Below are 14,301 nucleotides of genomic sequence, written 5' to 3'. Positions count from 1 at the left end.
GAGAGAGAGAGAGAGAGAGAGAGAGAGAGAGAGAGCTCATAGTTTTTTACTGAATATCACTGAGATCATCAGAAATGCATGGATTTGACGCCCTCTAGCGACTAAACCAGGATTAAGGTTTAATACACCAACCCTCATTACAAGTAAAATTAAAGTCTACATGAAACCGAAGTTGCTATAGTCTTTTCTTCCCAATGACATATCCAAAATAAATGGCTTCTTGAACAAGAAAAAATTTAGGATGGGAGTTGATTTTGTCCATTTGAACACAGCGTTTTCGTTTAAAAACGTTCTCCGTCCACACTAGCGTTTTCAGGCGTTTTCCGACGTTTCAGTGTGGATGAGAAACTTTTGGAAAACGCCTGAAAACTTTAAAATCACCTTACTGTGCATGCGTAAAACCTCACAAAAGCTCACTGAGATGATACAGAAGGAAAAATAAATAATAAAGTTATTGCGCAATTCTTCTGACAGGATAATTTTATATAGAAAAATATCTCACTGATGCGTCCAAGTCGCACTCAGTCACCATATGTTTGATCTAAAACGCAACTACTCTCATGTTTTGCCGCAGGACAGCAAATATAAGTACATTTTCTGTCATCTTTGCAGGACTGTGATATTGTGTGCAAAGTAACATATTTTAGCAACAGTGTGAAAGTGAATAGCACATAACAGGCACAATACCGGTATGAATATCTAAATACGTCACATGAGTAAACTTACATCATACCTCCGTTTTGACAGTCCACACTACGACGTGAAAACGGCGTTTTCAAATGTATCCACTTTGGAGAGCGTTTTCAAAAAGCTTTGTTTTCATAAAAACGCTGTCTCAGTGTGGACAGAAGCCGGGACAGTGTTAACCCTGGACAAATTACACAGAGAGATCTTGCATCATCCCGAAGGGTTTTGTTTTGTGACTATGACTGACTAACTGTAGGCCTTATAAAGGCTACTTAACAAATAAAGTATGCAGTTGAAATTGTTGTCTTATCTTACTTGTATATTGAGGGAATACATCTTCAGAGCAGCAACACACAATGGAGGAAAATTGTACAATATATTTGATCATATAGGCTAATGTTAAAGATATCTGCATCCATGTTATTTTTGTCTACTAGCTGGCTGAAATACATTAGCTACAAATAAGACGTCTATTTTCTTGTCTCTTGCCGGTTTCTTTTTCTTTTGAGAATTTTTTTCTTCTTTTTCCTGAGCGTCTGCTGAATGATTACCATATAGCCAATTTACCATAGTATCCCCAAGGTATTTCAAGAATAGAGTGCAGGCTGTTATGGCATCTGTCCAAAAGATCATGGCATTACAATAGTGTTGTGTTTTAGTGTAAGAATACAGGAAAAGGGTCAGCATAACATTCACAATATAGAGCTGGATTGTGCAGCATTTAAATTGAGAAAACCACTAAATACTCGGATATGCAGTAGCATAAATGAACATACTTATTCAATATCAAACGTTGCGAGCATTAATGCTGTTAAACAGACCGAATACAGTTCTATTTCAATTATAGAATGCAAAATACAAGTAGAATTATGATGATTGGCCACCAGGTGTCGCTGTTGTATAAACCTAGTTTTTGAGCTGGAAACTGTTGAACAGTTAAAAGTTTATATCTTTGTTACTTCGATTGCTTTATTAATATCCACATTGTGTCATTTACAGTAGCCTAAGGGTGCTGTACACATCATACAGTATAATGTAACCTAATCACACTCACACACACACACACACACACACACACACACACATACAAACAAAATAAATAAATAAATAAATAAACCGTGATATAGGGAAGTGGCAAAATATGATTCACACTACAGGGATGAGTAGTACAGACTAAGTGGGCAGAGAGGATTGTCCGTGTCTCAGTGGTCCATGTTAAGTGTAAAGGAGAAGGTGCTCTTATTGAATTGGATGTGAGGGGATATCCATAATGTTTAAATGTTTGGACACTGCTGGAGTCTGGACAGCATCCTCCTCTCGGTCACCACCCTCGTTGAGTTCAGTAGTTTAGTCCCTAGGACAGACCCTGCCTTCCTCTGAATTTTCTCTATTCTATTGGCATCTGTCCCTTTAAATGCTGATTCTTCAGCACACCCCTTCATACACTGAACAAAATTATAAACGCAACACTTTTGTTTTTGCCCCTCTTTTTCAGGAGCTGAACTCAAAGTTCTAAGACTTTTTCTATGAAAAGGCCTATTTCTCTCAAATACTGTTTACAAATCTGTCTAAATCTGTGTTATTGAGCACTTCTTCTTTGCCGAGATAATCCATCCACCTCACAGGTGTGGGAATCCGAAAACCAGTCAGTATCTGGTGTGACCTGACCACCATTTGCCTCACGCAGTGCAACACATCTCCTTCGCATAGAGTTGATCAGGTTGTTGATTGTGGCCTGTGGAATGTTGGTCCACTCCTCTTCAATGGCTGTGTGCTGGATATGGGCAGGACCTGGAACACGCTGTCGCATACGCCGATCCAGAGCATCCCAAACATGCTCAATGGGTGACATGTCTGGTGAGTATGCTGGCCATGCTGGGACGTTTTCAGCTTCCAGGAATTGTGTACAGATCCTTGCAACATTGGGCCGTGCATTATCATGCTGCAACATGAGGTGATGGTCGTGGATGAATGGCACAACAGTGGGCCTCAAGATCTCGTCACGGTATCTCTATGCATTCAAAATGCCATCAATAAAATGCATCTGTGTTTGTTGTTCATAACATTCGCCTGCCCATACCATAACCCCACCGCCACCATGGGCCACTCGATCCACAACATTGACATCAGCAAACCACTCACCCACACGACGCCATACACGCTGTCTGCCATCTGTCCTGTACAATGAAAACCGGGATTCAGAACACCTTTCCAAAGTGCCAGACGCCATCGAATATGAACATTTGCCCAGTCACGGTTATGACGACGAACTGCAGTCCGGTCGAGATCCCGATGAGGACGATGAGCATGCAGATGAGCTTCCCTGAGACGGTTTCTGACAGTTTGAGCAGAAATTCTTTGGTAATGCAAACCGATTATTGCACCAGCTGTCCGGGTGGCTTGTCTCAGACGATCTTGGAAGTGAAGATGCTGGATGTGGAGGTCCTGGGTTGGTGTGGTTAGACGTGGTCTGCGGTTGTGAGGCTGGTTGGATGTACTGCCAAATTCTCTGAAACGCCTTTGGAGACGGCTTATGGTAGAGAACTAAACACTCAATTCACGGGCAACAGCTCTGGTGGACATTCCTGCAGTGAGCATGCCAATTGCACGCTCCCTCAAAACTTGCGACATCTGTGGCATTGTGCTGTGTGATAAAACTGCAGATTTTAGAATGGCCTTTTATTGTGGCCAGCCTAAGGCACATCTGTGCAATAATCATGCTGTCTAATCAGAATCTTGATATGCCACACCTGTGAGGTGGATGGATTATCTCGGCAAAGGAGAAGTGCTCACTAACACAGATTTAGACAGATTTGTGAACAATATTTGAGAGAAATAGGCCTTTTGTGTACATAGAAAAAGTCCTAGATCTTTGAGTTCACCTCATGTAAAATGGGGGCAAAAACAAAAGTGTTGTGTTTATTAATTTGTTCAGTGTACAAAACAGCACTTGCTGCACAGAGCCATAGAACATATTCTTCATGGTAGCCTACTGTATAGGCTAGTGCATACAATGATTGGTCCATGCCTTCTTACATTTTTATTGTGATTATCTTATAATGATATCATTATTTAACCCTATAAAGCCTACTGTATCATATTTGACACAAATTTCTAAGGCCTCTAAATTGTCAAAATGATCAAAAGTTTATATTTTTTAGCAAGTAAAAGGCCTTTTAGTATAATTCTAAATACGTCTCCCTTCAGGTGGTGGTACACGTTTTTTGCTGTATGATACACAACAAAAAATGTCTAAAGGTTCATTTAAAAATTCACAGTTTTTGGACTTTTATTTCATATTTCAGGCTTTACTGGGTTAAATTATGCAAATGTATAAATATAATGCATATTTAATAATGTTTTATTATTGTTATTTTATTTTTGATAAATATTTCATTTAGTAATACATTTTACGACCATGAGAACGCGCAGGGCATTGCGCGCTCCCGTACTGCCAGCCCGGTTTCCATCAGCTGTCCGTTTATTCATCTCTCTCTCTCTCTCTTTCTGTGCTTCCCGCCCACGTGCTCACTCCTGTGCTCTGATTGGACGTGGAGGAAAGCGATGAGCTCATATTGGTTAAAAATAGCTTCACGCGCTGAGGCTAAAAATAGGCGCATATATAAACCCCGGCGTTTCACTGAGACTCGCTGCACTTACGCAGCAGTCGCGGGGAAGGTTGGAACTCTCCGAGAGACACACACAGAGAGAAAGAGAGAGAGATTGCGAAAGGGCGGCGGCCTCTTTTCTCTCAGTCCCACGTCACGGTCACGGCTAAGTCTTTCACAAGAATGACAGAAAAATGGCAAGGCGTTCAGTTTTTTAGCCAGCCTAGTCTGGGTGTTGTTCGCTGGGGGTGGGGGCTGCATGACTATTTCCTTCCTTCCTCAACAAGTCATGTTTTTTCCCCCCACTTCAGTCAAATAAAAGCAAGCTGTGTTACATTGCATAATTATCCACTAAGTTACACTATCATTAACCATATTGGTAAAGATGGTTTGGAGAATTTCTTCAGGCTGTTCTGAATCCAGGATTATCCAGTGGGTGGCAACTCAAAATAAATTACAGCTCCTCTTCACCAAGTTTTGAATCAAAAGCTCTCTCAACATTAGTTGGAGTGCAGAGGCTTAGTCACCAGAGTAAAAACAGAACATACTGTTCACTAACAAAATGAAAGCAGAATTTCCACCTCCATTACAACTTTTTTTTCATTCCAGTCCTGTGAAGTAATTGTCTTGTCACCTATTACATTTTCATGACTCCATAAGGCTCAGTTTTTCTACATAGATCCTATTATGATGATATGTTACCAATCTACATTTTGTTGCGGTGTAAAAGAAATAGTTCCTGATTTTACACCAGGAACTGAGATTTACAATGTTTGGTGATCTCACCATTAAGTAAGCAACATTAATGTATATTCCACTCTTACTGAAATCAAACAATTCTGGATTTGGAAGCAAAATACTGTGAGTTTAAGGGAATAGTTTGAAAACTGTACCATCTTCACTCTTCTTCATGTCATTTGAAATATGGCTTTCTTCTGTGAAACACAAATAATTTTGAACAATGTTTACACTACTAAGTTACATTAAATAAACACATACAATGGCCATAAATAGCACCAATGTGGTCCATATAACTTTTGTGTTAAAGTCATACAGGAGCTTTGTGCGAGGAATGGACCAATACGTCATATTCACCAATAATCTATTAATGTGATAAATTCTATAATACTTTTTGTCCATCTGGAACTTGATACACCTATGGAGAAAATGAAAGGGGTTGTTGATTATGATTTAACTTTTCTAACTTTAGTTAGTGTGTAATGTTGCTTTTTTAAGGACTATACAGCAAACGGCTGATAGGGACTACACAAGCTTCCTCCCGGGTTAGTGACATCACAAACCCTAAAATTTACATAAACCCCGCCCCTGGGAACACGCATGCAGTGTTGAGAAGAGGAAGAGTTGTTGTAGTAGAGCACATTTGTGAGTCTGCTCAAGCTGTCGCATCCGTCTTTTCACATTTATTGCAATACTGTACGTAACACAAATGCAATAGCGTGTCACTCTGTAGGCATCTTACAACAGTTCTCAAACTAGCGATTTATAGATTATCATGAAAGAATATGCTAATCAATGACTAGAAGATAGTTGACTCCACATCAGCTACACAATTCATCAACTAACCTTTAAGAAATGTCCTGTTGCATTCTACATGGTGTCAATTCTTCTTGAATCTCTCCATCAATGTCCGACTTCGGTTTGACCATAAAAGGCAGAACAGTTTCTGACATTTTAGTGCGTGTCTGCAAGCTACCTGCTAACACACAAGCTCTTGAAGCGCTACCCTCTGTTCCGGGAGCAGCAGCTCATTTGCATTTAAAGGGACACACACAAAACAACGTGTTTTTGCTCACCCTCAAAAAGGGACAATTTTAACATGCTAAAAAATTTATCTGTGGGGTATTTTGAGCTAAAACTTCACATACACACTCTGGAGACATCAGAGACTTATTTTACATCTTGTAAAAAGGGGCATTATACCACCCCTTTAAGCACAACATTACATCTTGAGGAAGTGTCACAAGTTAACAGGACAAAAGCGATACTGATATGACCCAATTTTGCGCTAAAGGTATTTAAAGATGACATATTATGCCCCTTTTCACAAGATGTAATACAAATCTATGGTGTCCCCAGAATGTGTCTGTGAAATTTCAGCTCAAAATACCCCCCAGATCATTTATTATAGCTTGTCAAATTTGGGTGTGAGCAAAAACGCGACGTTTTTGTGTGTCCCTTTAAATGCAAATAAGCTGCTGCTCCCCGCCTCTGTTCAGAAGACGGCCGATCCTTCACAGGAGCTTCGGATGCTCCAGCAATAACAAAACACAAGAATTTCACTCATCCAAAATCTCAGAAATAACCAGTAACGGAGTGCAACCGTACAGAGACCCAGGAAGAGGTTGCAACTTTTAGACTGCACTTCGACGTTTCTGAATGGTTAGTGGATACATTTATGTAGTTGTTGTGGAGTTACATTGATTTATCTCATCGACTTGCTTGTACTGTCATGAGTTCTTTATAAGACAGCTGTGACATTTTTTGGTTAAAGTGTTCTTTGATTGTCTGTGGAGCCAGAACAGTTTGCATGCTTTGCTCGAACTTTTGCCATTGCAACTGGTTACACTGGTGTCGATTGCGAAAACCAAATGGCGGCGCCGTGGGTGGAACCATAGACAGTATAAGAAATGGACAGAGTCATCTCATTGGAACTCAATTGAGGCAAGTGAAGCCCATTTTCAGCGATTTTTTAGGACTTCCGTTCCTGACGCGCAGACTCAAACTGAGCTTGACGACGTAGATGTGACGTGAGCAACCCGTCTGTCTTCTAGTGGCTGTGGCATGAGAAATCTGAATCATTCCCTTCCGAATCTCGCAGAGATGGAGAGCGTGAGTTGGAGGTGTCCACGAGCTAGGAGCAGGAGAAACTTTTGCTAGGTATTCTGATTAATTATTTTGTCATTTTGCCTCCACGTCTCCCCGATTGCCCGCGAGCTTCTCCTCCCGTCAATACGGTAATCTCTCTACTGTGCTACAGAGAGTCGCGTGGTTATGACGCAATCGTTAGCCTACTTTTATAAAATGAATGGGAGTCAATGGGATGCTAACAGCAGGTGAAGTTCTGCTACAAGATGGTGGCACGCGGCCGGCTTCAACTTCCGGTCGACTTCCTTCCCGCTTGGGTGGAACGTGCCAATTAAGGGGCGGTAATATTATAATAAGATCCCCTTCCTATGTCAGAATGGGAGCGAAATCTGATCGGCTTATTTTTTGACATGCTTGCAGAGAAAGGCTTACCAAAACAAAGTTACTGGGTTGTCGCTTTTCACGTTTTCTGGGTTGGTAGATGCACCAGAGACCCGATTATAGCACTTAAACAAGGAAAAAGTCAGATTTTCATATGTCCCCTTTAAAACTTCTGGAACTCATTACTAAAATGTTGCTTCAATATAATATACTATATATATATATATATATACATATATACACACTGTATATATATATATAGCAGACGCTTTTGTCCAAAGGGACTTACAATTGAGAGATATATACATATATATATATATATATATGTGTATATATATATATGATTAACAGCTAATAGAAAAAATGGATAAAAAATTGCTGTTATCAGTTTGCTATGGGATAAGCGCACAGCACATTTAAGCAGAAATACGTATGCAGTAGGTGTGCATAAAGTCCATTCATGACTGTGGTGAATATATGCTTTTATTGAATGGAAAAAAATAGTGTGAACATTCTTCAAAATGTCTACACTTCTCAAACGGCAGGTTTGGAATGAGTAAATAACAGAACCTTATTTTTCGCAGTAAACTACTCCTTAAAAAAAAAGGTAGGACAAACAAAAAAAAAATTCTGTTAGTATAATTTACATTCTGCTAGTTTCTGAAAGTTTAGACATGAACTGTAAATAATTTTTCTACATGCACACAAAAACAGGGTTGCTCCTTATAGAACATCTTTTATTACACAAGATTACCAAGTCTAGTTTACAAATACGGTTTCCAGTCCTGAATGTGTGTATATATAAATACACACATGCTCATATGTACAAGTATGTATACATATCACCCCCCACCCCCCCACCCAGCCCCATGCCCTTTTTTGCTTTAAAACAGCTATTGTTCTAAAATCCCAATCTTGCCCTGATCTAAAAGAAACCCTTAAAATGATTCATACATACAGAAACAATCAAGTTCAGCCCTGTTTCATGTTGCAGAAAAAAGCCCAGCATATGAGGGATGGGCTGAAGTATTGATTGGCAGCTCACAGGATCACTCCTTTCCAATCAGCCCATAGGGTCACATGACAGCATTTGGCAGATGGGCAAGCTTAAATGATACCACAAATCCAGGTAAAGCATCAACAAAAAGTCCCATTTCTCAAAGTTCTCTTAAATACTGATAAACATCTCCATGACTAAAAATATAAGACCAAAAGGGAGGAAAAAACAGACAAAAAGCTTTTTTCTGGGATCTTTCCCAAAAGCATTTGGCGAATGTGAGGGGGATGTATGATTGTGTAAATAGGAGTGTGCCCCTCACACACACTCCTTTTGAGCCCCAGTAGAGGCATAAAGTCCGATGGCGAGTATTCACAGCAGACTGCATTTGTTGTTCTTCTTTCCTCTGCGTGCCTGCAGTGCTGCTCTAGTGGCCATTTCAAACACCTCCCGAACTCCATCTTTTGTTTTGGCTGAGCACTCCATATAACCAAATGCTCCAATCCGATTGGCCATGTCTCTCCCTTCCTCTGCCTTAACAGGCTCCTATTGGACAGTCAACAAAATACGCTGTCAGTACAAAATATCTGTACATTGATTTTGTCTATGCTAATAGTAAAAATGACCAAATACTGTATGCGTTTCTATTTTCGAACAGGCAAACAGAGTTGTTTTGTTTTGTTGTTCTTATTTGTTTACCTGCTTCATCTTGGTCAGCTCCCTGCGTGTGTGTTCATCATTCCGTAGGTCTTTTTTGTTGCCTACAAGGATGATGGGAACGTTTGGACAAAAGTGTTTCACCTCAGGTGTCCACTTTTCTGGAATATTCTCTATATAGAGGTCAGAGAACAAAGGTCAGTTTTATTAGAAAATGAGAAAATAAGTGTAATTTAAGCAATCACATATGGGAAAGGAACACAGAAAGATATACCAAAAAGTGTATCCTTACCTAAACTGTCAGGACTGTCAATAGAGAAGCACATTAAAATGACATCTGTGTCTGGGTATGAAAGAGGGCGGAGCCTATCATAGTCCTCCTGTCCTGCGGTATCCCACAGAGCAAGTTCTACCTATTGGGGTAAAAAAGACACACTGAGCTTGAATGCACATTCTGAACACCCCAAACCATTAAAATGGACTTGCACTGCAAAAAAGGACAGATGGAGGGGCCATAAGCATGTTAAGCTAAATAAGGAAAGTGAATCAGGTCAATATTTTCACATTAAAGCCACATCAAAGACCTCCAACTGACAGGCAAAGACTTAATTAACTTATTAAACTGGGTTTTGGGGTTTACATGTGAACACATAAATGAGCCAAACTTTAATTCCATCTTCATTTAACAATCCATCGTTTCATTTACCAGCATAAATGAACCTCAGTAAGTGATGCTATTTGATACATAACTACATAAAGCAGCAGAAAAACAAGGATGTTTATGCACATTGTATTTCTCGTGTGTTTTGCTCACCTGTTTGCTGTCAACCTCGATGTCGGCAACATAGTTCTCAAACACCGTGGGTACGTAGACTTCAGGAAACTGGTCTTTACTGAACACGATAAGCAAACAGGTTTTACCGCACGCTCCATCTCCTACAATCACCAGCTTCTTGCGAATAGCTGCCATTCCTACAAAAGACACGCACGTACACAGTTAAACACTGCTGCATTACACTCCGTCATCTTTTCCGCAGCAGCCGGGATAATCGCCATGGTTATAATGATGGTATACATCATTTTTGAAGTATACCACGTCACATCCTGCAAAATTCAATCTCTAATAAAACAGTACCCTTCATGGCAGTCCTTCGCCATTATAAAGTCCTGTAAATACCCCCCAACCCATCCCTTAGGCCCAGTAATCAAAGCCACACAGCGTTCAGAGAATCCAGAGTCCTCAGTTGACTCATCACAGCCAACGGTGACATCCGACAAGCCTTCATCAGAGTCATTTCAACATGACCACAGCAGAACCAACCCATCCGATCGCATCAACGTGATGCGTCACTTCATTTTCTGATCCAGAACAGCCGTTTAAATAGAGGCAGATCTGGAAGTGTCTGTTAACTGGGCCAGATGTCTTTGAAGTGCAAGCTGCACCCCAGTGGCCAAGATAAAGCTGGCATCAACAGAACAGAGCCCACATTATTGATGAACAGGCCCGTGGCGATGAGAGCAACTCAGATGGACAGTAGATTAAACACTGACACACACACACACAGTGCAGCAAATCTGAAGATCAAAGTCTGAAAAACAGCAGAAGAGACAAAGCCTTGTGCACTAAAGATCAACTATTGGTTCTATCTTCCATGTGGCCCACTATATTAAAATCATAAATGTATAATGATGTGGGAGATTCTCGCTCTTAACTTCAACTTGTCTACTTAAATGGAGACAAGATACTAATGATATCTTTATATGAGATGCTGTGCACGCCGAGGGCCTGGATAAGGCAAGGAAGCTCAAGACCTGAAGATGAACATGATGTTTATCAACACCTCCTTAAACTTATACTCTTATATCCTCATGGAAATCAAACTTCATTGGGTTGCATGTGGCCACATGGCTTCTGGGACCTCCTGGTAACTGCATGGCAACACTAAGGTTAGTAAATTATTTAAAGTGATACAGATTTGTCTGGATGGCACCTGTTGGCTCAATAAACCTTCATTCATGAAAGGTTGGAGAACATGTTTCTGTGTAAAAAGGCTGTGATATCAATCAACAATGTATATTTGCATAGATTAATGAAAGATTTACAATGGACAGTGTAAATAAGGCCCAATGGGAGTTTCAAACCACTGTATAGGATTAATGACACACATTAATAGGAATATTACTCACAATGATTTCTAATAGTCACTTGGAAAATTTCATGCATTAAAATAAAGGATTGCATTACTGTATCATAGTTAACTGGAAAAAAGTGAAGCTTGGGTCAATGCATCTGACTGCCTATGCTTTTGTGTCCTACTTTTAAAAAATCTGTTTGTATGACATATTTTAGATAAACATATCTCACTTGAACACACCTAAATACTGTTTAATGCTACACTACATTAAGCAAATCATAGGTAAAGAGATAAAGTTCTTTGTCCTACCAAATAAAACAATACCAAAGATTATCCCAGAGAAACTCATACATTTCAAATAATCAATAACCAGATAAGTATAAATCACAGGTTAATAAAACAAACATATCAATCAGATTATAATTTCAAAGATTTGCCTAAATCACGGTTTATGAAACATGCTTATTTTAGATTACTAATCTTATTAGATATCTATATTTTTATATATACCACCGAAGAAAAACCACTGAAGAACAATGGTTCAATGGATGGTTAAAGATACATAAAATCATTAATCCTCTAGTTACGTCTAAATCTGAGATTATGCGCATGTCTAGGTCGAGCTTTACGTTAGCTCTCTGCTTTAAAAAAACAAACAGCTTCTACCACATATAGCCTAACTGTTACCGGTAATACAGATGAAATGTACGACCAAATACTTCTGTGTAAACTTCACCAGCTTCCCCTAACATTTTAAATCTCATTTCCATATCTAGATACATGGATAAAGCTTGAAACGGTTTTAAAAATCTGGACGCTGAGGGTGAGCTGCTAACGTTACTCCCGGCCGGCGGTTGCTTGCGGAAGCGGCGAATGGTCAGTCGCTGAGCTCTTACCTATCCATGATATCAAAAAGTAGTTTTAAAACAACCATTCCGCGTCGAATTGGGCTTATAAAGTTTAAAACCTGTGTATAAACACGGAGACGAGAAGATAAAGTAATCTTACCTGCAGTTTAGATGGCTAGCCGTTTTGTTTTATTCCAACGGTGGAGCTCCGTCGCCTCTTCTGTCCGATACAATAAACCGTTGACGAGCACGCGCAGAGCGCGGGCATTCAGAAGGGGGAAGGGATGGCGTGCACGAGCTCGAGCCACGCCTGCGCGAGCACGTTGAAGAGTTTATTTGGCGGTGGATGAATGAGTCATTATGAGAAACGGACCACCCTAACCACTATAACAAGGCAGTTTTGTGTTTTATATGAATTTAAAAACTAAAAAATGTGTGACGTTCATGGAACAAAAATGACTATAATCTAACCAACGTAGCTGCTACAACTTTTATTCCATCCTAAAACAACCTCTACCACATAAGCATACCTTTGAATAAAGTTTTTTTTGGAAGAAGAAATGAATCGCGGCTTGAAAGGTAATAATCTGCACCATATATTATGTTTAACAGTCTTGTTTTTTTATAGGAGGCAATCGCATTTAACACGAACAGGACATCCCCCAGGCTGAATGAGTTTGTTGTTTTGAGTGGATTAGGAAATGCGTATTTGGAGGTGCGTATTTGTTGCGCCATCTATTGACGACTGTACCACATTACACTGCTTTAGTCCACAAACAAACCCATGTTTTAGTATTTATGCCACAAAGAAAAATCTATAATTATTTACTTAATATCACGTTGTTCCAAGACTATATTCTTCTGTTGAACACAAAAAAGAGACATAAGCTGAATGAATGCTTTAGTCACCATCTACTTTTTATAGCATCTTTGTTCCATATAGGGTAATGTAAATGAATGGTGTGGAGTGGGGGTGCTATACTGTGGCCCAGCTTCAATTGTTGTAAAACACAGTAAGCCTCATGCAGAGCCTTTGTTAACTGCAATTATTTTAGGTCTTGTTGGACATGCAAAGAAATGATCTCTGATTAAGGCCTAAATGTGTTGCAATCATGAGCTTTTTCATTATTTTAATAGTATTCTGACATTTTTAAGGTGTATATACACTACCATTTGAATGTTTGGGGTCAGTAAGATTTCTTAAAGAAATTTTATTCAGCAAAGATACATTAAATTGATGAAAAGTGACAAAAATGAGTGTGCAGCATCCACTTGGATGATGTGATGGCACCAGTGCGCTCACCGCACACCTGCTATAGGTGGAGAGTTGAGAGAGTAATAGAGCCAATTCAGTGGATGGGGATTATTAGGAGGCCGTGATTGATAAGGGCCAATGGATGGAAAGTGGCCAGGACACCGGGGTTACACCCCTACTCTTTTATGAGAAGTCAGGACCTTGGTTTAACATCTCATCTGAAGGACGGTGCTTGTTACAGTAGTGTCCCCATCACTACACTGGGGCATTAGGACCCACACAGACCACAGAGTGAGCACCCCCTGCTGGCCTCCCTAACAGCAGCAACCTGGTTTTCCCCAGGAGGTCTCCCATCCAGGTCCTGACCAGGTTCAACCCTGCTTGGCTTCAGTGGGCAACCAGTCTTGGGCTCCAGGGTGATATGGCTTTAGCCATATCAAAATTAAAAAATGTTTTCTATTAAAATAGAAAATATTATTTTAAATTATAATAACATTTCTTAATATTACTGTTTTGTACTGTATTTTTGATCAAATAAATGCAGTACTGTTGAGCATAAGAGACTTCTTTCAAAAACATTTAAAAAATCTTACTGACTCAAATGAATGTTAATGTATGTACATTTAAGTATATGTTTATGTATATATATATATGCACTACAAAATAAACACTAACAGATAATGTAAATAAAGAACTGATCATTTGTTTTGAATCAATAAGGTCCTCTGGTACAGGTGTGTTCTTCATTTAGTCTTTATTAGAGATGGAGAGAGGTCAGAAAATTAGGCTGAAACCTGAATCAGAGAATGAGACTGCCAGAGAAGCATCAAGATTGACGCCTTGGAACTATGAGAAAACAGATCAACAATTACTAGTAAAAAAAACACAAAGAAAAAAAAGGGTTAAA

The 14,301-nt window shown here is 39.6% G+C and overlaps 1 protein-coding gene across 1 annotated transcript; it reads right to left on the bottom strand.

The window, feature by feature from the left end:
* Positions 1 to 7,969: 7,969 nt before the first annotated feature.
* rhoab (ras homolog gene family, member Ab) lies at positions 7,970 to 12,450 on the bottom strand. Its single transcript, XM_082189046.1, has 5 exons — positions 12,300 to 12,450; positions 9,971 to 10,128; positions 9,449 to 9,569; positions 9,199 to 9,329; positions 7,970 to 9,045 (listed from the first exon to the last, which is right to left on the bottom strand). The coding sequence occupies exons 2-5, from the start codon at positions 10,124 to 10,126 to the stop codon at positions 8,872 to 8,874; spliced, it is 582 nt and encodes a 193-aa protein (XP_082045172.1). The 5' UTR covers positions 10,127 to 10,128; positions 12,300 to 12,450; the 3' UTR covers positions 7,970 to 8,871.
* Positions 12,451 to 14,301: the final 1,851 nt, after the last annotated feature.

Source organism: Leuciscus leuciscus, assembly GCF_965113295.1.
Source record: "Leuciscus leuciscus genome assembly, chromosome: 13".
Taxonomy (NCBI): domain Eukaryota; kingdom Metazoa; phylum Chordata; class Actinopteri; order Cypriniformes; family Leuciscidae; genus Leuciscus; species Leuciscus leuciscus.
The sequence above is the reverse complement of the archived record's forward strand: the minus strand, read 5'-3'. Positions and strand labels throughout refer to the sequence as shown.